The 25,162-nt window shown below is 35.6% G+C and overlaps 2 protein-coding genes and 2 pseudogenes across 10 annotated transcripts in view; 2 read left to right on the plus strand and 2 right to left on the minus strand.

The window, feature by feature from the left end:
• The window catches only part of CAPZA1 (capping actin protein of muscle Z-line alpha subunit 1), a 31,578-nt gene extending 10,731 nt beyond the window's left edge, over positions 1-20,847 (minus strand). The window contains exons 1-5 of the mRNA XM_011367168.1: positions 20,430-20,847; positions 10,233-10,296; positions 8,355-8,406; positions 5,560-5,623; positions 1,574-1,780 (exon numbers count right to left, since the gene is read on the minus strand). Of these exons, the coding sequence (XP_011365470.1) occupies positions 1,574-1,780; positions 5,560-5,623; positions 8,355-8,406; positions 10,233-10,296; positions 20,430-20,468 (426 nt within the window). The 5' untranslated portion in view covers positions 20,469-20,847. The remainder of the gene's footprint in view (positions 1-1,573; positions 1,781-5,559; positions 5,624-8,354; positions 8,407-10,232; positions 10,297-20,429) is intronic.
• LOC111745561 lies at positions 6,620-6,739 on the minus strand (annotated as a pseudogene).
• Positions 13,235-13,353, plus strand: LOC111745474 (annotated as a pseudogene).
• The window catches only part of ST7L (suppression of tumorigenicity 7 like), an 88,388-nt gene continuing 83,247 nt past the window's right edge, over positions 20,022-25,162 (plus strand). For 3 of the 9 annotated variants that reach the window (XM_023535740.1, XM_023535737.1, XM_023535744.1), the window contains exons 1-2: positions 20,024-20,592; positions 23,141-23,223. In XM_023535740.1, coding sequence (XP_023391508.1) covers positions 20,235-20,592; positions 23,141-23,223 — 441 coding nt within the window. In that variant the 5' untranslated portion in view covers positions 20,024-20,234. Of the gene's footprint in view, positions 20,593-20,728; positions 20,867-20,977; positions 21,395-23,140; positions 23,224-25,162 lie in introns of those variants that run through there. The other 6 variants (XM_023535748.1, XM_011367155.2, XM_023535746.1 and 3 more) reach the window with 5 other exon arrangements.

The following is a 25,162-nucleotide window of genomic DNA, read 5'->3' on the forward strand; positions in this document are numbered from 1 at the left end:
GTAGGGGAGGGAGGGAGATAGTGATAGAGAGTTATGAGAGAAGGGAGCAAGTGGAGGGGACAAGGAGGAAGGGCAAGGTAGGAAGAAAAATAATGTATAAGAATTATGACTGAGGAAAATCCCCCCCACCCAAGGACAGGAGAAAAAAATACTTCTAGGTAAAGAGAAATACATCAGAAGAGAAAACGTCACAAGACGACATCTTGAAGGAGATAGTATAGTACGAAATCAAGAATAAGGACCTTTCTTCCTCAGATTCAATGGAAGAAAGGGAAGATTTCTGAGTGTGGAAAGAAGAAAAGTAAGATTTTATGTCAGTCTCAATTTTATTAAAATGTGAGGGGATCAGATGCCTAAGGACAAGGAGAAAGGTTTAAAATATATAGAAAACTTCACAGGGAGTACTGAGATGAAATTAAGAATTACTAAGTAGAATAGCTGAGGATATAAGACATTTGGGTACAGTAGACACTGTCAGAACAATTCCATGACTTTCAGTTGCTCATGTGTTAGCTAAGAGAAGAAATGAGAAAAGGACACAGTAGGGTTGTTCAGTGTGGAATCTCTCCAAATTAAGAATGGATAGTGACAAATTCTGAATATAGTAACAAATGATTAAGTTGAAAGTATATTTAGGATTGAATAGTCAATTCCTAAAAGAGTGTGGGTTCCAAAATGAATTTTGTATTTATTTACTATAATGGGTTTTCTCCATTATTTAAACACAAACATATAACAATAATAACCAACATTTATGTAGAGCTTACTTTGTGCCAGGCAATTTCCAAGCACTTTATATGCATTAACTCATTTAATCTTCACAATTCTATGAGGTAAAAACTATTATTTCCATTTTACAGATGAAATTGAGGCATAGAGATGTCAAATTTAATTTGCTGAAGGTCACACAACTAGTTAAATGGTAGGGCTAAGATTCAAACTGGTTCGTATGGCTTCAAAGAAAGGGCTGTTAAACAATGTTCTATACTGCCATTGAACTCATTATCATTACAAATTTAAAATATTCTGACATTTTTCTTAGCAATATGCCAGAATTTTACAAAGGACAAATCATGATGAAGCCCAAATTATCATTTTTTAGAGCCAAGAGGTAGTAAAAGAAAGTCAAATTACCTGTGACTTTTTAAAAAATTATATAGTTGAAATAGTTTTGGCTGTCCAATGAAAGAACCTAAACTATGTAGAAGTAGCTTTGTATAAAGATATCTATTTCAAAAAGTCATAAACATAGCCAATAGCTCTCCCGACAATCTTAATTTAGTTTTCCCACATGTAAACTAAAAGACTTTTAAAACTTTTTTTTTTTTTGATGGAAGACAATTTTCTGATGAAATGTGAAACAAGATATACTGGGAATTAAAATTTTTATGCACTATGATTAAAAAAATTTTCCATATAAAATTTTCTATTTATAGTCCTTTTAAAACTTATTTAGGGAATAAAATGTAGAGAAGACTATAACTAAGAAGTGACGTTTGGCTGGCCAAAGCCTTCAAAGGATGAAGAAATGAAAGAAAACACTCTCTAATATCAAAGTAGGCAGATACTTAACAGTACAGAAGCCGTTGGAATAATGATCTTTCACATAGGCCCTTAAAGCACTGTCGCAGGATTCTCTCCAAGACTTCAGACCTCCATCTACGTCCTCTGGCTGGGGGTCACTTGCTTCTTTCCGTAAGTGATCAAACTTAAAGGAAATTTTGTTTCTTGGATCTAAAAATCTGCTATTACCCAGGTCACCGTGTTCTGTAATTAAGACCTTCCAAAGAATAATTACAAATATGAGTAACTCTGGAAGAAAGTTAGTTCTTGACAGATTTTACAAAACAAATAAGAATTCTGAGGAAGACAGTTAACTTTTTCATTTAGTCAGATTCCTTCATATCAATTTTTCAACCAAGTCACATTTTTATTCTTACATAGCTGTAATAACTTATATTTATACTTTTGCATTATTTTTTACATATTTCATAAAATTTTTCCAGTTATTATACTTAGCATTTAAAATAGGTAATACATTCACATGGTTCAGAAATAAAACAAATATATAAAGTGAAGTCTTTTTCTCACCTTTATCTCCCATCCACAAATTCCTAACACATTTCCCCTTCCCCATAAGGTAACAGATTTTTATTAACTTAGAGCAAGGGTTGACAATTTATTCAGTGGGTGGTTGGGTTATTTCTAATCTTTTGCTATTATGAATAACACTGTAATGAATGCCCTTCTCTGTTCATTATGTACGAATTATGTATATGTGCCAGTACAACTGTGGGATAAATTCCCTGAAGTGGGACAGCTGGGTCAAGGGGTAAATAAATTCTTAATTCTCGTAGAGACTGACAAACTGTTCTCTAACTGGGTGTTGTACCAAGTTATAAGCCTATCATCAGTAAAATTTTTAACTGGCATTTTTTACCTTTTAAAAAGAGTTATTTATATTTCCTCCTCTGTAAACTGTTTGTCCATATATTTTGCCTACTTTCTGACAGTCTTTGGTCTTTCTCCAGTTGAACTCTACTAATTTGGGAGAGTAACCCTTTGCATATGTTTTGAGTTCCACATATTTCCCCCTAATTTGCTATATGTCTTTTGAATACACAATTTTTAATAATTACATATGCTTTCACAATATTGACATACCATAATATACTTAATCATTTCTGAATTGAAGGAGATTTAAACTATTTACATTTTTACCATTAAGAAGCCACTATAAATTCTACCATAGATAAATTCTTTAAAAAATTTCTTTGGCAAGAAATTGTTTTGAGATTCCTGTCTTTATCATCAGACTATCCTTAAAAGCCTGTTTATGACCGCAGGAACAAAACAACCATTTCCTAGTCTTACCCTTAAAAAGTTTTCTCATTGTAATTTTGCAACTTTTGTAACTAAAAAGAAAATATATCACATTAAAATTTTAATCTGCACTTCCTGAATTACTATTATTAGGTGATCTAACTCTTTTCCAAGTTTGGTCTGTATTCCCTAATTGGGTGCAACTGGTTCATGTCTGTTGCTCATTTATTCACTTAACTCTTAGCAGCATCCTTAGGTATTTGAATAATCTTTCTATTATGTTTGTAGTACATGTTTTCTCCTTTCTAAATCTTATTTTAAAAGCTTTTTATTATGCAGAAGCCACTTTCTTTATAAATGTTAATGTTTAATTATTACTCAAGTTAGATTCTTTCCATTTCCTACTAAATTTTTATGTTTAAAAAAAAAAAGTTAACCTTTAAACTCTACCCGGAATTTAAGTATATATCTGGCAATGAAAATCAAAGTTAGATTATCCCATACATTTTATCAATTTTCTTTTCCCTTCAGCTCTATGACACTTAGTTTTGAGGGCTCTATAGTCATTGCTCTATGTCTTTATGTTTGCTAGCATCAGTCTTACTTCACTGTTTCTGATCATAATAATCCTGTAGTCTATTACAATTTTTAGACACATTGTATGAAATCAACTTGAAAAACAAACTTTCCCATATCATTTATATTTCTTACTCAGATAAGCTTTCCATATTATTTAGATTTCTTATTCAGAAACAGGGCATTTAAATCTATTTAATTTTCTATTTATTTCTTGGATCAAAATGTGTGTTGGCAAATGTTTTAGTGTGAGAGTGTATGTGAACGTGTGGTAGATCCTTCCTTGCTAGTTTCCTATCCAATATCCACTCTCTTTGTTCTTACTAACAGAACCTCAAAGTTTTCAAGAAGGCAATGTATCCAAATAAAAAAATCATACTTCCCAGCTAGGAATGATAAAGTGACATGCATTCTGGCAATAACTTATCAGTGGAAGTTGCTTCTGGAATGGCCAATAGCACTTTTGCACTGTCCTTCTCCTTCCTTCTGGAATAAAGATTCAGTGCCCAGAAATGGAGCAGCTATCATGAGAGCATGATAATGAAAACCATATCTAAGGATGGCAAAATAGAGAGCTAGAAGCAATTTGGGTCTTCGATGACATCATGGAGCTACCATATCAGTCCTAAATGAAACCTCTGGCCTCATTTCGTAATAAAAATAAAATCTCTATTTAGTTAACCCACTGTAGTTGATATATATTTTTTTTGTTACATGCAGTGATGGTATCTACTTTAATAACTATACATCTTTCCTTATTTTAGACTGCAGGTAACATCTTTTTGTTGTTGCTGTTATGGCTTAGAATGTGATCTCCTTTTGAGTATATTTTTAAGTTGGCTACTACTGGTGCTCACTTTGGCAGCACATACACTAAAATTAAGTTCACTACTACTGGTGTATGGGAATGTTGACAAAGTTAGCCATTTCATATATCATTTATCTGGACATAGGCTTTATTATTTCAGTAATTTCTCTGTATTATTAAATATAGGATATCAACTGCAAGCAATACTTATCATTGTCCAGTATTTTTGTCTTTTATTTTTGTGATTAATCTATTTTCATTAAGAAAATTAAGATGAGCAAAAGTATAAACCAAAACAAGTGAAAAACAACAAACAAAATAAATTCTAGTAATCCTGTAATCCCCAAATATAAAGTTAACATTTTGGTGTATATTTCCCCACATTTCCATTTCTATGCACTCCTACATACTTTATTTCTTTAATTCTTAAGATGCATACATTCTCATGTTCTAATACCTCATGAAATGAGATGCATCTTACACTTGACGGTACTTAGGACTGTTGTAGTTTAACTTTCTTAGTGGTACACAAAATAATGGTGCACCTTTCACTGAATTTAAGATGAACTGATTCTAATCAGCATATCTGTTCATTTAAATATCTACAAATAGTATAATTCTACATGTTGCTTTATGTTTTAGATGAATATATCATGGTCATCTTCCCACATCAATTATTTATTTCAGTTTTCCGTGGCTATAGAATATTTTGGTCTATAGATGTTTAATTTAACATTAGACATTTAGATTGTTCCCAATTTTTTACTATTATAAACCTTGTTTTATCTAATCTTTTTATACATTTGTACATTAATTTTCCTAAGATATATTCTGTGGACTTGTAGGTCCAAAGGGGATTCGGGCTTTTAAAAAGCAATTGGCATTTAGTTCCATATCACCTTTCAAGTATATATTAATGAATTTGCAAAGCTCTGCCATGTAATGTTAATAACTATGATAATGGAAATATTTGCTTTGTTCCTATATTTGAGTAGAATGACTGCTTTCCCATTACATATAATCTCTCCTGTTAGTCTTAACAAGGAGAATTAGAAATAGCTGGAAAACTTGTGTTAAACCCAACTCCTTTTATTTTTACTGTTCTTGTTAGAGGTAGCTCTCTTTTACTGTCATAGAAACTCCTACTATTATCAGAGAGGAAGAATTTACTATGATGTAGAATATTTACAAAAGCTATGAAAACTAAGACATGAATTCATTCAGCATATTTACAAAAGCTATGAAAACTAAGACATGAATTCATTCAGCATCATATCTACAGACATCTACTTTGGTTTATAGGATTTCTATTCACTTCTAGGCATAGCTTATCTAATGGGAACAATTTTTACCTGATCTTCATATCCTTCTATCTTCACAGGCGTGAATTGATCCATGTTATACTGGGCAAATGCACTGTTTATAAAAAGTAAAAAAAAAGGGGGGGGGAGAATTATACATAAACACTAAAGGTATTTCACATAATAGTGAAAGAGAATGTGAAAATACTCCCTGCTGCTTTTCCCTTTTCTCTCCAGACAACTGGTGAGATCATGATGCCTCCCAGCTTTCTGTAGGAAATCCCCTCCACAGAAATCTCAGAAGTGCCCTAAGCCTGAATTCACTTTTTCCTCTCTACTCCTAAGCTGCAAAAGAGCTCCCACTCAGATAATTCCTAAGTTTTCAGCAATCTGATTAGTGTGAATTCCAACAGTTTTAATCATTTAGACAGAAGCTTTCAGTAATGCAAAATCTTAAATTGATGCACTATTTTGGAAATGTTGTCTTCTTTATTCTGGGCTCTCTGAGGCAAGACAGGGTAGGAGAGACCATAACTACATGTGCTGGAAAGCATCTGACATGGAGAGAGTATAAGGTGAGAGTGGAGTGTAAGTCAAGTCTCAGGAGAACAAAAGGGTGAGTAGAGGTTATTTAAAAAAGGATAATGAATAAATAATCAAAGTACGTGCCTATTATTGTTTGTTGACTTTGTCAGTGCTAGATTTATGAAACTGCATTTTCAATGGTTCCCTAGTACATCTTATAAAGTTAACTAAAGTAAAAGATAAGGCAAAAAAAGATGGAAAGAACCTGCAGTATAAGAAAGCATAATACATTTATACTTTTTTAAGATACATTTATATTCTTATATAGTATCAATCTTTTCACAGAATTCACTTACCAAGAGTTTAACATCTTAACATCTTTCCAGCCCAATTTTAACCTACTGAAACACCAGCTAGACCACTGCTTTTAAGCAAAGCATTAAACTTTTCCTAGACCTTTCAAGAGAAACCAAAGTAACAAATATTTAAACTTTTTTTTATATTTAAGGTGAATGAATCTTCAATCTTCTCTTTTTAAATTACTGCTGTGTTTTCTTTCTTTCTTTCTTCTTTTTTTTTTTTTTTACACCTACAGCACCTGGTCTTCCTAGGTGGACTCCCATTCCAAGTACTAACCAGGCCCGACCCTGCTTAGCTTACGAGATCAGGTAGGATTGGGCTTGTGCAGGATGGCATGGCCGTAGACTACTGCTGTGTTTTTCAATGAATCGTCTCCTTATAACACCACATTCCCTTGTAGCAAAATGAGTCCTAAACGCACTGACTCTTCAGAAAGGAATATAAATTACATGTTCATGGAAAGTGGATTAAATATTAATTAGAAAAAACTTAAGGGGTAGGAAATAAATAAGTATTTCATTCTAGGACATGTCCTAAGACTATAGATTACAAACACCAACACTAAAATCTGTTAACATTTAGGCCAGGTGCGCAGGCCTAAAACTTGAGATCACTCTTGGGTCTTGGCAGTCTACTCCCATTCCCCCTTTGGCAGTATCTTATCAAGTGAAGTACAGAGTAGATTTATTTCAGGTAGCACTCGAGAATAAAATTAGGAGCAATACAGGAGGCAAACCGAGCAGCTTGCTTTGTATGACAGAGGATTCCTTATTATTAGAGGCAGATTCAATAACCATCTGTTGACAAAATGTAGATGAGAGTCTCTCAATGAAAAGGGCAGAGGGTAGGCAGGGGTTGAACTAGCGAATCATGAATGTCTTTTTCTATGGCACAATCTATGCATCTAAGAGAAACCAGCATTACAATATACCTTTAGAGTGGTACTTAAGTCAATGTATAAATTTCTAAATCAATGTATATAATTAGGGTATCATTCATGATGACAATTATAGTGATGGTATGCAAATTTTAGGATGGCGGAATCTGGTACCAAAATGAGTTCCAAAAAAGCATGATGGACAAGGCAGAAGATGTATGTCTCCCAGGCAGCAGCTCTTAAAACAGTTTTCTGTAGCTAAATATTCTAAATCAATTATAGTTCATAACAAATGCCTTCATGTTAATTATTTGTTGCTCTGCATCAAAATCCCTGTCCCATCTCCCCACCCCACCCTTTCCCAGATATTATCCAATTCTGTTTTCCTCTTTACGAAGGAGCTCTGGGTCAGCTGGGTAGAGAATAACTGAAATAGAACTTTGTACTGAAAAATAAATGAGTAGTGATAAAGCCCTAAAACAAGGGGCCTTGAAAGCTAGACAGTGTTTAGATTTGAAGAAGACAAAACAAAAACAAAACAGACAAAAAACCCCATATCGCTGTAATGTTTTTGACAAAGACAAAATGAAGATATTTTATAAAGATAAATTAGCTTGACAGTGATAAGGAGTCAATGACTGGGTAGAATAATCATGTTATTATTCTATGGTTAATTCTTACTATTAAGGCACTTTATGAATATCTGCTATTCTTTGGCAATTTGAGAAACATTTTCATTCTCAACAGCGGCCTAATCTTTCTATAACTAGTAGTTTAAAAAAAATTCAACATAAACTAAAAGAACTATAGAAGAAAACCTAAGAGCTAACATTACACTCTGCTGTAATAAGGAAAATCTATGCCAAAATAAAAATAATTAAGACCATATATAAGCTTTAAGGAAGTAAACAACATTTTGGAGGAACACTTTTCTCCAAGGGAAAAAAAACCCTAAAAATGCTAAAACCTACTGCTTTATTTTGAAGTACTTTAAACTTAGTTTTCAGGGTACTAGTTTACTATCAAAATAGTTTAGCCAATATTAGAGTAACATTTTAAGTGGACTTATAAAGATATAACTTACTGTGCTGCCCCTTCCCTGAGGAGATTGTCATTATTAAGTAGTAGCCGGACATCTGAGGAAGAAAAAATATTAAAAGATGTTAAAATTAAAATGTTTAATAGAGGACAAACTTGAAAATTTTTAGATTTCTAGATTAGATTTTTTAAAAATCAGCCTTTGCAAGATTAGTCTTTGGATATATTGTATCTCAAAATGTAAACAAACAGATGCTAATGTTCATAGATTTGCACATCATTATTTGTGGTACAATAATCTAACAATAAATTCTCAAGAATTTTCATGGCATATGAAAAACATGGTTTACAGAAGGTTACAGTTAGGACTGTTAATTTTGTATCTAAAGAATCCTTTAAAATTATATTAAGAATTACAGGCTTGTCTATAACATTAGACCAAGAAAGCTGGGCACAATTAAGTCAGAGGCAGTAAAATTGCTAAACATATTTTTCTTTGAATAATCTCATGTGGGGGGCCTACAACCATTTTAAAAAGCTGTGTGTCAAGAGTCTGTCACTTTTCTTTCAGAGGAGGAGGGTCCTTGTTACTAAGAAACTACCAAGAATTAACTCTAAGAGAGAAAGCTAATTATAAACCAAAGGCCATCAACTGTTAGAGTTTCTGAAGGAAGAGGCTGGCAGAGGCCCATGTGCAGCATGCCAATAAAAACCAGCTCTCATGGCACAAGTAGCTTATCAATTCTTTTTTTTTTCCTCAATTTTATTATTTTATTTTTTTAATTTTATTTTATTAGTTTTAAGTACACTACCAATACTTAATCTAATGATTTGGTATCAATTATTTTCATGATATTCCTATAAAGTACATTCAATCGTCAATAAATAAGAGACTTCTAACTACAAAGATCATTAATTTTGTTAAGTCAAAAATTTATCTGAGCTAATCAGCTGGATAAAGTTCAAATCAAAAGGAGAATTTTCTAAAAGCTCAGTTGTTGAAAATTTACATTTGGTCAACATGGAAGAAAGACTATGGATAGAAAGACTGCATTTGTTTCTCTTTGCTGTCAGTGCTCAAAATTTACAAGCAAGTCTATTAAGACTGTCTTGCTTTCTTTAATTGCATTATCTACTTATTATAGTAAATATTTACATGTTATCCTAGTTACTTTTTCATTAATTTTACCCATGGAGATTATTGATTGCTCTATTATGTGTAGGGCTTGGGTCAGCTACAGATGAGTATCACACAGTCCCTCTCAAGTAGGTAACCTTCTTTCTCCTGCAAAATTAGAATTTCAAAATATTTGCTAAACTGAACCAAGACACCCAGAGATTATGATTTTACTTAAAGGAAATTTAAGATGAATTAATGAGATTACAGTGATTGCTTTTTACCACTAAATTCAAGATGCCTCATCTACATTTTTCATCTGTAAGTTGTGTTAAGTGAAAAGTATGGAAGGTTATAAATATATTGGAATAGTGATTCCCAAACTGGCTTTGACTCAGAATCACCTGGGAGAACTTGATGAAACAGATTCCACTCTGGATCTATCTAATGAATGAGAATCTTGAGAGGATAACACTGGAATGTGTATATTTAACAAGTTCCCAGATGCAGTTAGTTACACCCAATGGCTCTAGAAAGTCTCCTATACTATGGCACTGCTGAGTGAAAGCACTGAAGAAATTTAAGCCATGATTTAGAATGAGAGATGTAAAACTATGAAAACAATTGAATATTATTTCTACATTTAGTGAGATTAAACTACTTTAAATCTTTTCTCAAATAAGATAGGGTGATGCTGGGTACGTTATTTTAACCTCTCTGAATTCTGATTTCCTTAGCTATATCTATAATATGTTATAAGGATTAGAAAAGATGGCAAGCACTCAGTAAATGCTTATCTTTACTCACCATTGAACACTTCATTAAATTCCCCAGGGGGTGCATGAGTGATGAATTTAGCAGCTATGCGTACCTAGAGAAATATAATATATGGTAAGAGAACTATGAAGAGTAACAGTTTATAAAGGAGAAGAAATTCACAGATTATAAAATTTTCATTACATCCCTCGAAATAAAATTTCCTGTTTAAACCTTTAGGTCCTAGTCACCTTTTATTTTCCATTATTATAATCTTCATCAATAATTATAGATAGTAGCAACTTTTTACTGACCAAAAAGTTTTCCAAACTGTCTCTGCTCCACTTTCTTTTTATACAGAGAATTTTATTTTGCATTGCTGTAACAATTTTGTTATAGACCAAAGGAGAAAAATAAGGAAAAAAAGGATAAAACCATCACACTGCGTAAATTACTAAAGCTTTTCTATTTTTTAACAGGATTTTCCATCTGGTAAATTTATGTCATATCCCCTTCAAAACAGACAAGTGATTATGCTCCACTTCCCTTTAAAGAAATACTACATCATTCAAAGTTTACTTATGTTTTCAACTAGGTTACATTTCTTAAAAAGTATAGCAGTAAATTGTGCTTTTGAAATGTTTACTTTACTTTTTATTACATCATTCCAGAAGCATTCAAGGACAAATAATTGCATTTCTCCTCCTGAAAAAGATATACCTTATTCTTATCTTGGTAAGAAAGTAAGTTCTATTTGCATGGAATTCAGTTTTTTTTTTTTCCTATTTGAAAATATTTAGGATATTATTATTACTATTGTGTATTTTAAGACTTTATTAAATTTTTTTAGAACAGTTTTAGTTTCACAGCAAAACTGAGAGAAAGGTACAGAAATTTTCCGTATACTTCCTGTCCCCTACATGCATAACTCCTCCATTATTAACATCCTTACCAGAGTGGTACATTTGTTATAATTTACGAATTTACATTGACACATCACCCAAATACACTCAAAGGTATTACATGCATCCATTATTACAGTATCATACAGAATATTTTCACTGCCCTAAAAATCCTCTGTGCTCTGCCTATTCAACCCTCTCTTGCCCTAGGATGTTATTTTTGTAAGAGAAAAGAATGAAAAAAATTTTAAACACACCTTGCTCTGTGTGGTTCATTTTTTTCATCTGGTTCTCAGGCTTTCAGTATATCAATAAACTGGGGCAATAATTTAATAGATGTGCATATATTTCAGTATCAAACAAATTCCAGAATTCCAGGTTCACTGCCTTTATCAAATAAACAAAATCCATGCTGGCTGAGGGTTCTGAAAGGCTAGTGAGAATTTAATTTGGGGCTGTAATTGTAGAAAAAATATATTCTTAGTGATCTCCAGGACCAAATAGAATACTGGTTTTACTAAATAAAACTTACTGTTTGGTATGTTTTTTAAAATTTCCAATTACCTAAATATTATTTTCCTAGTTTAGCCCCGGAAACACTAAAAACAAACCAACAAAGAACAAAACAAAATAAAAAAAACAAAAAAAACAACTCAGAATGCACTTAGAAATAACATTTTAGATGTATAGTTATACTGATTTATCATTATCAGTAAGGATTAAGGCCTAAGAACACAGATATGTCTTAAGTTGGGATCGACATTATAAAAAATAGTAACACTTTCAAATTGTTTTATGTTTATTCTTTTAAAAGCCATTTTAAGTAGTTCTTAGAAACTATTCTCTAGTAACTAATTATAAATGGCAGATATAGACAAATAGGTAGGGAAAGCAGGCAAGTTTAAGTAAAGCAATTTTGATTTTAAGAATTCTACAAACTCTAAGGAATAACTGCTTTTCTGGTATGTCTTATACACTTGAAGATTTATTAATTATGTAACACACATGGAGTGCTATACTCTCCAAACTTCAGTCGGATTCCTCTGAGCTCTCTTCTCAACTAAGCCTTGTTCTTGGCCCATCCCGCCTTTGGGCTGCCTAGCACAGTCTTAGCAAGAACCTCGTCAGTTCAGTGAGAACTTCTCCCCTCTTGATATCTGATCAAGTTCTTCACCCCCACCTTTGATGTGTAAGTCAATTCTTGCCTTTAGCAAGAATTCCTCTACCCTTAATGTCTCCTCTTAGTAATTTCCAACCACTGACCCCCCTCACTCTGTTTGTTGGCTATAAATCTCCAGTTGTCTTTGCTTTATTTGGAGATCTTTCTCCCCTAATGTAATAGTAGTGAATAAAATCTTTGTATCATTTTAACAAGTGTCAGAATAATTTTTTCTTTTTTGCCTTAAGTCAGTGATTCTGAGCCTTGTCTATAAGATAGAACCACCTGGGGAGCTTTAAAAATTTTGATGCCTGGGTTCCATCCACAAAGATTCTGATGTAACAGTTCTGGGGTAGGGTTTGGGCATCAGGATTTTTAAAGCCTCCTCAGGTGATTCTAATGTGCTGCCAAAGTTGAGAACCACTACCTTAGCCTAATATTAAGCGTACATCATCATAGTGGATACAAATAACATAAGACAAGTATATAGTCAGCTTTTCAAATCTTTGCATTCTTTTCCACTTGTTAGTAAACAATGTATACAAATAATAGCCTTCAGTAAAGACATGCCAAACATTCAAAAATAACTATGATTCGAAGGAGCAAAACTGCCAAATCAGTAATAGAGATAATATATAGCACAGAACTTAAGGAGATGGATATGGGCTGCGCTGGTCAAACAACTACAATAAGGAATAGGGGGATAAGATCAAAGCTGAGCTCTTCAAAGTGCTTTAGATAGTAAGGGGAAAAGGAGACAGTGTTTAACAAAGGAGGTAATGGTAAGAATGGAAAAACGTGGGGAAAAACAGCCTTTTGTAAACAAATGAGTTTGGTAGGAACAGGGGATTTATTTGGAGATAATAAAAGAAGGGGAGAGTAAGATGAGTCAGAAGGCAGTAGTTGTAATACCAAGTCTGATTTTATTTTATAGGTAAAGGAGAACTGCTGAAGCCTTTTGAGTGGGAAGCTCTATTAATAAAAATTAATCTGTCTACGGCCATGCCACCCTGAACAAGCCTGATCCTGCCTGATCTCAGAAGCTGAGCAGAGTTGGGCCTGGTTAGTACTTGGATGGGAAACCACCTAGGAAGACCAGGTACTGTAGATGTAAAAAATGAAAAATAAGGGGCTGTAAGCTGACAAGGTCCTTGCAATCTGTGAGGTCAACCAAGGGAAGAACAGGTAGGAGATAAGGTCAGAGAGTAAGTGGTAAAAAGGTAAAACCCCAGGTCATGGTAGGGACTTGTAGCCAGAATAAGAACTTTTATTTATTCTAAAGATGGGAAGCCACTGAAGGATTCTAAACAGAGGAGTGACATGTTCTGACTTCTTTTTAACCAGATCACTCTGGGTGCTACCTTGAGGATAGACTGCTGGAGGGGTTGGGGAGAGAGGCAACAGCACAGCAGGGAGACCAGAGAGGAGACTACTGCAGTAACCTAGGTGGGAAATCACAGAATAAGGGTGTGGTGAAAAAGTCAAATTCTGGGTATATTTTGAAGGCGGAGCAAACAGGATTTGCTAATGGCCCACATGTGGATTGTGAGAGAAGCAGGAGTCAAAGATGACACTAAACTTTTTGGTCTGAGCAACTAATGAATGAAGATGTCATTAACTAAGAGGGGAAAGATTGCAGAAGCTACAATATGCAAATTTTTGACATGAGGGATTCCTTCCAGCCCCCTCCCCCCCAAATCTACCTAGAGGAAGAATGTCCACTTCTGTTAAAAGTTAGAGGGTGCCCTACCCAAAGACCTGACTTGGTCTTGGTTTGGGGTATATATACTTATTATGGAGGGAAATGCCATTAAAATGTTAGACTATATAACTTCCCTGGTTCTGACTCCATGATGTGGTAAAATTATAATTCGATTTCCCATGTGTTTGACTTACTTGATAAAAAGAATCTAGTCCCTTCTGTATTTACTAAATTAGTTGTTATTCTACTTTTATACATTAGTTTCATCAGCCTAGCTAATATTAATTTGTCCCTGAGAGAGCTGGTCTTAGTATCCTGATGAAAAAAGCTTCTGGGCTTAAGGGGCAAAGGACTAAGATTTGGAGAGTGGTTCTTGAGTTGCACAAAAATTGTTGGGAAGCTTATTAAAAATAGATTCTTGAGGACTGGTCCCCCAAAATTCTGATCCAGTTGGTCTAGGATAGAAACCAGAAACCTGCTCTGGAAAGAAACACACCAGCGATTCTACTGTAGGCAAAAATGTCCTAAGATACTATCACACGATAAGATTCTTAAGACAGTGTCGTTGGCCTCGTCCTGAGACTTTCATGATCTTTAAACTTCTAAAGTCATGTTTCTCAATACTTCTGAGTTTATAACACATTTAAATACTTTAAGTAAAGAAGCTCAGAAGAGCACTAGGCTAATTTAGCAGTAACTGCACTGCAGTCACAACCAGAAAATATCAATATTTCAGTGCCTATAGAAGCATCCATGTTACACCATTAAACTTGATTGCTGTCTAGGGCTATGTCATTATTTCAGTAGAACTATTTGCTATCTTAACTCTACTTATTATCTACTCAAAGGAATCAAAGTGGGTAAGAGCACAGGTCTGGAAGCGAATGGCCGGCATTGTGCCTGTCCTATTACTAGTTCTGGACACTCGGTCATTATTTTTTTTAACTTCAAATGTGCCTCCATTTACTCAACTGTAGAATGAGGATAATATAAATATCTATACTATGGGAATGTTTTGAGATGAATACAAGTTAATGAATACAGTTATCTAGTACATAATAAGCACTTAAGTTACCTAGAGGCCAAATAAGTCACAGGCAAAGTTCTCTCATATTCCAATAAACTCCATCTTTCTTTGGTGTAGTCTTGCCTTATGTTATCTTCCTGCTTATATGTTATACTAGGACTTACACTGTCACATGGTCCACTTAGTCGAACATTCTCTCTCATAGATACTCCCCTATAATATGTATGTGTAATTATAGCAAAGATAAGCTCTATATACAGTAGTGTGAAGGATTCTGATAAATCAATGAAAATGTAAAAAGAAAGCAGAGGCTGGAGGCAAACAGAACAATTAAAAATGATGTTAAAATAATTTAAGGATAAGAAAAGGTCCTCAATGAAGATAATGGTAGAAAGAATATGGACAGGTTGGACATATTCAATGAAAAGCATACCTGCCTGTATTTGTGTAGAATAGAAAATATACAAAAAACAAAACAAAAAACCCTGGTATATTGGCTGCCTCTGTGGGAACTAGGTGGTTGGAAAACAGGGGTGAAAAGGGACTTTTTACTCATGCCCTTTCCTACCATTTTAATTTTAAACATGTGACTATAGTTCTTATATAACTAAAATATTAAAAAAAAAAACTAATGAAAATGAAGAACAGAATCTAACGATAGGCAGGAAGAATTAACAGGATTGGAATACTAACTGATTGAAGACGAGAGGTAAAGCTAAGGGTGAAAAAGATGCTGTTGATGTTCTGTGCTTCTGTGACTCAAACAGAATAACACTGAAATGAACGGAAATGCTGAAATTGGCAGGAGGTTCTGATGAAAGAAGGGAAAATAATATTAAATATTTAAAATATTAAAATCGCCACCTAATTCAGAAATCCCCAAGTACTCAAATTGTCTTCAGTATCATAAAGTCCTTATATGGATCAGCCCTTGCAAAGAAAAACCCTATCCAGGGTTTTTCTTTGCAAGGGCTGATCCATATAAGGACTTTATCTCCACCCACTTCCCCACCCCTCAAGAATATGGGAGAAGTTTGTGCACTAGAGAGAAAAAAAGCAAATGATACCTGATCCTACAGTGTTATGTTTTCTGAGCTCGAAAGGAGACAACTTAGAAATGAAGGAAATACTTTGATTAGGAGTTTTGCAAGGCTAGAAGTATAAATACATGGTCATGCCTAAGGGTTTGCAGCTTTATGTTATTTACCAGGAAAAATGATCCCAGGAGGGTCAAATGGTCCCAAGAGTGGCTAGGCAGAGCACCAGTAATGGCAGCAGATGCTCAGGCACAATGAATGCCCAAAGAGGTACCCAGGATATGGACACATTCCTGAACACGAGAAATACCTAGGGATTCCAGAAATAATTTGGGGGGGCGGGGAGGGGAGATGAGGGAGTATGAGCTGGGGAGATATGAGAATGAATGAAGGTGTGATTGGTCTGTTTCACAGAAACAGGTTGTGCCTATAATATGTACGTGGTCCGATGCCAGGATTGATTTCAGTTACCAATGAATTCCGTTTGTCATCAGGACAAATGTGCAAAAGCAGACAAAGACAGAAACTCTGGGAACATTTTAATGTTTTGATTTTTAAAACTGATTTTTAAAATTAGAGTTTGAAAAAGTTCAATAAACTTTTTTCGGTGAGTTTGATGCAATTCCCTTTACCTTCCTATTTTAGAAGAAAACTGAAGCCCACAGACGTTAAGTGATTTTTCTAAAATTGAACTGGTGGCTAAAAGCACAGCAGGGAGAGGTCAAATCTCCAAACACTCAGAATCATTCTTTCCCTCTATATCACAATACCTCATTTATAATTCATTAAATGGATACCTCTATTCTGTGTTTTTCATTCATGACTATGTAGAAAAATGTGTAGTGAAAAAAGGATGGCTTCAGAATCAGACAAACCTGAGGTTTGAATTTCCTGACAAATTATACTACTCTGCTTAGCATTAAGGCTGGTTCTAATAAAATAGCTAGATGTTCTGAAAGAAATTGTAATTAATGTATACTCTCAACCAAAGATTGGGCATCTGAGTTTGTACCTGCTGAGGCTTAATGCTCCTGTCCAAGAATTTTGTAACGGATTATATAAATACTACTCAGCACAGCTCACTGAAAAAAGGAAAGATAATAGAATATCTGTGTTAATACTAACTGATGACTTGTTAGAAAATACCCATGACAAATAAAATTATGGGCTTACTTCATCCTATAAAGGTAACAACTCATCTGGTAAATTAAGGAGGTAATAACAAAATCAAAGGAAATCCAGTTTAAAAGTGTAAGTATTTTTCATGAGTTCTAACAGGGGCCTTTTGTATTCATATACAACATTTTCCATATCTCCCCTAAATAATTTTGATAAACCTGTTACTCAAAAAGTACCTTAAAAATATCACTGTCTAAACTTAAAGCATATAGATCTATTTTTTTAGTTATGGTATTTTTGAGGTTATACACAAATATTCCACTAGATAGATGAAGGGAAAAAATATGCTAAGCTCCCTTCTTTTCAGCCTTAATATTTTCTCTGCATTTGTTTTAAAAATGCTGGATCATGAAATAAAGGAAACAGACAGTGCAAAAACCCCAAACATGTAGTTCATCTCATATTTTAAGTTTCCTAATTATGGTATCTAGCCATTTTGGTCTTGTTAAGCATTTGGAACCAAGTAACTGAAGAGTCTAAGAAGAGTAGAACTCATTCTCAGAAACTGAACTCCAGGATAAGACTAAAAACATTTATTTCTGCAAGTTATTACACTTTCGACTTCCTGTTTTATTTAGGCAGCTCACCATGACCATTTCAGGTAACAACACATATGTTATAAAACCCAACTTCCTCTTTATAAAGTGTCAAAAAATTCAGCAGTTAGTTATGAGAATGGTTGATCTTACCAGCTTTTAGAGAAATACTTGCAAGGAAATCAGAGCCCATCATCACCAAGTTTACCTCTGGGTTCACTGCTTTCAGAAAATGTAACAAAGACGAAAAGCAGTATTAAAATATATTTGGCATCATGACATATATGCTTTTAAAACACCCAAAATGAAATGCAGTTGAGGTCTTAGTTAAAAAGAGAAAAAAATGGAAACTTTAGAGTTTCTTAAAAGAAGAATCAATACAAATTAAGGCTGAAAATATCTTGTTTTCAAAAATTTGTTTGTAATGTACCTTGGTTGTGAAAATTTTACAAGACAAAAATCTCATTTAAAGGTTACTTATTGTTTATGAATGCTAAGATACTCAGTCTTGTTGGACAAATACTTCCTTAATTTTTGGATTCCTTAAAAGGAATCAGAAGCCTGGAGGAAAACGGGGCAAGGTAGGTAAGTAAGCAGCTGAAAGAGAACTGAAGAAATCTTACAAGTCAAACCCCTTCCTTTGTACTTACAGATCAGTTTGATCTCTTTGAGAATAAGAATCTAATAAAATCTTAGTAATCATATGGATTTATTATGAGACAGTTACTGTATATCAGTTATTCTTAACTATCCATACTAATGAAGACAGTGTGGTTAATTTAAAAAACTGTTTACCGAACATGAAACTCATCAACATTTTATGGCAGTGGATTTATCTTAATAATTTTGATTTGCTGGCTGTCATTTTTAAAATTAAGCAACAAAAGAGGTATGCTGGGAGATAAGAAGAATCTGGTCACAGACCTGCTATTTTAAAATCAAGACTATTAATGTTATTATTAAACACTGTCAATATCCAAAAACATCCTAATTTGCATTTCAAAATACGTATATATTTTCCCAAGTTTAAATAGTAAGACAGTCTAACCCAGTGTCATAATCAACAACCCAACAGCACTAGTAAATGTAGTACTGCTGGGGCACAATAAACTTCAAAGTTTATTATTATTCAAATACTTAGTGAAATTTTATTGTAATTTTTGCTAATATTTTTGCTTAAAATAAGTGAACCATCAGTTGGGCTAACAAATGTTTTGTTATATCATGATTTTCACTGTAATTTAATTTCACCTGAGTCTATTTGTCTTAAAATAAGCATTTATCACAGCTTTCTCTCCAGCATAAGTTCATATACAAGATGCCTCCCCCCCGCAGACTTACACATTTATGAGAACTTCCAAGAAACAGAAAATTTAACGCTAAAGTGTTGTTCAGCAGCTTTTGAGAGTTTTGCACATTCTTCAGCATTTCAAAATACCATGCCATATTTGAGTATAATATACCAAATTCTGTACAAAGGACTGCTAGATCGTTATCTAGCCTCCTCTATCATCCCAATCTCTTTTATTGAAAAAGAAAGCGCCCAGATACGTTTATAGAGCACTCAAAGGTGCACACTTTGTAATGTGCCACTGTGGGAAACAAAAGACATAATTCTTGTCCTTTAGCGAGTCACCTAGTGAAATCATTCTAATTTCTACAGGCCCTAAAGTCACGTAGTTAAGGAAAAGCCTGACAAATTGTTGAGTGCAGTTGTTAGAAAAAAAGTTACCCAACTAACAGAATATGCTTTTCTAGTTAAAATGCTTTTGAAAAAAATAAATACACACATAATACGATGACAAATTCAATATAATCAAAGACACCCCAGTGGAGCATCAAAGGCACGATGCTTTGTCCAGACTTGAATGTGTTAACGTGAGGTTTTTGCGCTATACAAAACCCTTATGGAGTGTTTAAAAAATCTGTTGGTTATTCTTGATTTAACAACAAATCGAAAACTATTTTTCAAAAATAATCGTTAAGAGGATGTAAGACAGCAGGGATGGAGCCACCGCGAGAGCCCTATGTACACACACATACAATCAAGGGAGTGTCTACAGGAAAGAGTGGTGCTCAAACTCTGAATCAAATGTCCTGAAGCTTACACATTACTGTGAATTAGTTCAGCCTATAAGTCAGAAAAGAGGGTGGATGTGTCCAGAGACGGATAACACATGGGACCTCTCCCTGTCGAGGAGTCGTGACAGCAAAATCACTTCCTGGGGAAGGAGGAGCAAAAAGGAAGTTAAGAGGCCACTCTGACCAGGAAGTGACTCGCCCTAAACTAGCCTCAATCATATCTAAAAATGGGGGAGGGGGGATGAGGTGAGCCCTAACAGCTAAAGGCGGTAAAATAACTGCTTCTTGATACGTCGCGACATCACCATCGCCTCCTCTCTTAATTACAGTGAAGAGTTCCATAGTCAAGATTTAATAAGGCAAGTCTCCTCTCTTTCAGGAAAGCCACTGGGCTGTGCCTCAGGCCCCGAAGGAAAAGAGAGTTGAAGAATGGGGAACAGGGGCCACCGTGAGCCCGAGAAAAGCCCCTCAAAAGGAAAGCGTCCCAACTGCGGAGAGCGTCTGCCAGCACAGGCTAAGAAGCTTCTTTCTCCTGGGGGACACTTCCAGGGTTCCCACTGCAGCAGGGTCGGGCCCCTGTTCCCTTTGGCGGAAGGAGGTGAGAGAGAGAGGCGGACCCCTTACCTTCTCCTCATCCGACACCCGATCCTCAAAGTCGGCCATCTTGGGCAGCTCTGGCCCAGCCCGGCCCCGGCGCGAGGCAGGCCGGGAAGGAAGCCGAGAGATGGAATCACCGCGGGGGCCGTCGGAAGGACCCGCCCGGAAACGCCGACCGAGAAGGCGCCATGTCAGTTACGGGCGGGAGTAGCGGGGGATGGCTCTGAGCGCCAGCGCCCCAGGGAGTGCGCTTTGTCTTAAACGACTTTTAAGTCCGTTAGCTTTCGCCCTGAGTTTCATTCATTCCCCCATTCAGCTATGGGACGCGGGAGTGTTTCGACTGTTCTTGGCGCCCGAGCTCCATCCGACTAAACAGCGATTGCTACTCCTATAGGTTTTCCCAGTACCAGTGATTTCCATGGCAGCCGAGTCCAAAAGGCTAAGGGCTGCAGTGCCCCTGCTCGGTCAGTAGCTTTTCCAACCACAGGAAGGGGGGTGGGGTTAAAGGTGACCCTCACTTGTATGGAAGCAAAACCACTTCACTCCGGGGGCACATCTCAGTCCAGTTCCTCCAGAATAGGTGCCGCTGTCTGCCCCTTCCAGCCCTTTCGAAGGAATAGGTAGCCCCAGTCCTGGGGCGCTCCACCTTACAAATATCGGTCTCCGTTCCCTGGGACTCAGCCTTCACAGAGGCCGACTTCGGGTCCGCCACAATCCCAGGATTCCCGACTCCCGGTTTCCTGCCCTTCTCCCCCTCCCAGCTCCCGGAGCCTGAGGGAGCGGCAAGATGGCGGACGGTGACGGCTTGAGTGAAGCAGCGACTGCTGCGGCTTCTCCAGCACCTGCCCCTGGCCTGAGCCCGCCACTGGGCTGGAGGGAACGGCTGCGGGCCGGGCTGGCGGGGACTGGGGCCTCGCTGTGGTTCGTGGCGGGGCTGGGGCTGCTTTACGCTCTGAGGGTCCCGCTGAGGCTGTGTGAGAATTTGGCAGCGGGTGAGAGGCCCAGACCTCCCCGGGGACGGGTGGGGAGCCAGGAGAGGTGCCGGGGCAAGGGCCAAAGAGCGGAGACTCAGTAGTCACTGGAGGGTCTGAGAGAATGAGTCGGTGGTTCGCGACCAAGTGGGGTCCCCTTCTCCTCTCCACCCCCCTTGGGCCGCAACTCCGCAGCTGACTGTCAAACCCGAGCTGCAGCTACGGGCTCCTCCCTAGAGCTCTTAAGATCCGCCCTCTCTGCCTGGTCCTCGTTTACCCAAGGAAAAGCCACCCGATAAGCTGTAAGCTTCAGGTGGTAGGACTGACGAGAGCATTTTCAGACTTGGATAAAGAATTTATATACACCCCCACCGTTGGTAGGATCCCTTGAAAAATCATTCCTTTGAGACCCCGCGGCTCAGCTCAATACCCACACCCGAGACAACAAAGACGAGCGCTTGCGTATTCCTAGATCTAAAAGAAAAAATGCCATGTTCTCAGCCAACCATTCTCATGTTTTAAAATAGTTCTATCAAGACACACTTTTTCTCATATTTTTGTCTTTGTTTATTACCTTGAGTAATAAAAAAGTACAGGAAGTAGAGAGCCATAAACAGCAGTGGGTTCTTTCCTTGGTTCTTTGAACATTTGAAGAGAGTTTGCTCTGTAGTCTGGGCCGAAATGCAAAGACATGTGAGAAGTGATGATGCCCGTGGGTTCTGCAAACACTACCCTTTAGCTGTATCCAGGACAAAGTGGATGGAAGCCAGGGCCTTTTTGCCATGTCATTACAATATTTCAGGCTCTGAACAGCAACCTCAAAATAAGATGGAAGTATTTCTGTTATGTGATGACTGTGACAGTATTGTGGTTTATTTTTCTGCACCAAGAAAAGGCAAATGTCTCCTTTTCTATTCCATGAGATAACCTGAAAGACCGTGACGTAGTATTCCAAAATATTTTGTGCTTTTTAGAACATAGTAATATGTAAATTCAGATATAACTTACACACTAAACAAGCTAAATAAACTGGCCTTCTAGACTGAGTTAATTTGGTGTCTGTAACGGTATGAAGTGCTTACTAGTGGTTTTTATACTCAGTGAAATGAAATTCATTGAGTTTATCATTTTTCTCTGTGTTAAGTAGATTCACCTTTTAGATGAGAGTAGTTGACTATAATACATTTTTATTTCTTTCTAAAACCCCAAATATTTATGAAAATTATTTGAAGCGAACAATCTGGTCCAGGGTTTTGGCCAGTCAGGTGCACTGGAGAGGGGTGGTCTCTGTTGCTGTTCTCTTTGGGCTATTTTCCCTCTCTAGCTGACTACCAAATACATTGTTTCCTTCTCTCTAATTTGAACCTCTGGTTTGTGTCCCACCAAAATAATTAGGGAGCTTTGTTAACTCTTTGTAACAGAATGTTTGGCTTATCCTTATAGATTTGCAAAAGTTCTTATCTAAATTAGGATTTATAAATTATTAGTTTTATTCTCAAGGCAAACTAAATTATCTCATTTTGACTTGCTTATTTAACAAATCAGCATTCTAAAATCTTACCCTTACATGTGCAAAGGCATTTTTAAGATATGATACAATGGGACTTTAAAGTAGTTTTTAAAAAATTACAACTTAAATGAATCTAGTAATAGATGTTAATGCACTTATGTTCTTCTACTCTTATTAAACACACCTGTGTATTTGTAACTTGAGTATTTTGAATTTGCATTTTTAAACTTTGATTTTTTTTTTTTTCTTTTTGGCAGTGACACTATTTTTAAATTCATTGACACCCAAATTCTATGTGGCACTTACAGGGACATCTTCTTTGATATCAGGACTAATATTTGTAAGTAGTTTCCATTATTTTCATGCTTTGGTATTTATCTAAAGATCAACTCTCTTTACATAGTTGCAATAATTATAGATACTTGTAGATGATGTGTTCAACGTTTGAAAAAACACTGCCTCTCTCTCCACTTTTAGAAATTGACAGTATTCATTTGTGTATAAATTATTGTAGGAGATTGGGAGGTAGGTTGCGACTAAATGCCTGCAGGGCTCAACATGGTAACAAAAATAAGCGACATGGGCAGAGTACAAGAACTGAATTCTTTATTTACTTTGAGGACTGAGTAAACTGGACAATGCATAGTGCTCCTTCTAGAAAGGGCTAAAGATTATTGTTGCCAGGTAGATTTACAGACTATTATTACCAGATCTTACAATTTTCCAAACGATTTCAAGAGAACCTGGGTACACAAGTTTTTATATAAAATCTTGCAATAGTTTAATGTGGCAACATTGGGCAGACTAAAAATTTATCTGTGTCTTGATTAAAGCCTATACAGGCTGCCCGTTATCTTCTCTGGAGTGTTTAAGAGTGGGGATTTGGAGTCAGGCTAACCATCACTTTAGTGGTATGACTTAGAGCAAGTTAATTTTCTGTGCCCCAATTTCCTCCTGTATAAACTGGGGGTAATAATAGTATCTACCTCACAGGATTATGAGAACTAAGTAAGATAATGTGTGCAAAACTTGTAACAACCTGGTAGCTAACTCAGAGGAATACTTAATGAATTTTGGCTATTTTTCTGAGAGGTCCCACAATAAAGAAACCTGTTTAACTTTAATTCAGCTTTTTCTTGTCTTATTTGACCAAGCTAACATTTTTAATTCAAAAAAAATTTTTTTTTAATTTTATAATCTTTATTATCATCCCTAGCAACTAGTGTTTCCTAGTGTAAGCTTCAGAAAAATACTACAGATAAAAATCTTAGGAAGTATTATGGCATACACGGCCAAGGAATTTTTCTGTATTTTTTTTTCTTATCTCTAGGTGGTGCTCTCCAGCTATAGTAGAAATAATGACATTTGTATTGGAGTGTTTAGGCTTTGTCTTTTTTTTAATAATGACTAATACTTGACCATTTTGTTTAAGTGAAATGCCAGACAAGAAAGGGATTTTTCTCCTGACTTAAAAATATTATTGAGGAATTCAGGATGAAACTGTGGGTTAATAGAAGCCTCAATATTTATCGATTCATAAAACCCACTCAAAATTAAGCATATTTTAGCATACTTAGTCAAAAGTATATAAAAGTCTAAATAAAGAAAATAAACTATCTTTGAACAATGATGTAGTAGAAAAAGCCTTGGTCTTAGTACTAGAAGATGTTGTTTTGAGTCTTGACTCTGCCACTTACTAGCAGATAACTTTGGGCAAGTCACATAAATTCTCTGAGTCTTAATCTCCTTATATATAAGGGGAGAAAACTTATATATTATACATCTTATTTTTTTAAACCGAATTTTTTAAATTAGGCAATAGAAAACATTTTAAAGGTTAAACTGTGTCATTACTCTTGTAATATTAATGAGTTTTCATCAGCAAAGGTTATGTTTATAATTTCTTTTATCACCTGGAATTGTTAAACTTGTACACACACACACACTTACTTATACATATATACTAAAGAATGATTGGAAGGCAGTCTGTATATTGGCTAGAAACTCTGAAATCAGGCAGACCTGAGTAAGAACCCCAGTTCTACCAAGTCCTGGTGGTGTGAACCAGAGCTAGTTATTTAAACCTAGACTATGTGTCATCTCTAAAATCAGTCGTGAGGATTAAATGATATAATGCATGTAAAAAACTTAGCACAACGCTTAATAAATATTGGTAATTATTATCATTGCTCATTTAATTTGTGTTAAAAAGTTGACTCTGAACTTGAAAAAGACTCATAACATATTAATAAACAACTACCTATACTTCATATAGTGAA

Source organism: Pteropus vampyrus, unplaced genomic scaffold, assembly GCF_000151845.1.
Source record: "Pteropus vampyrus isolate Shadow unplaced genomic scaffold, Pvam_2.0 Scaffold6, whole genome shotgun sequence".
In the NCBI taxonomy this organism is placed as follows: Eukaryota; Metazoa; Chordata; class Mammalia; order Chiroptera; family Pteropodidae; genus Pteropus; species Pteropus vampyrus.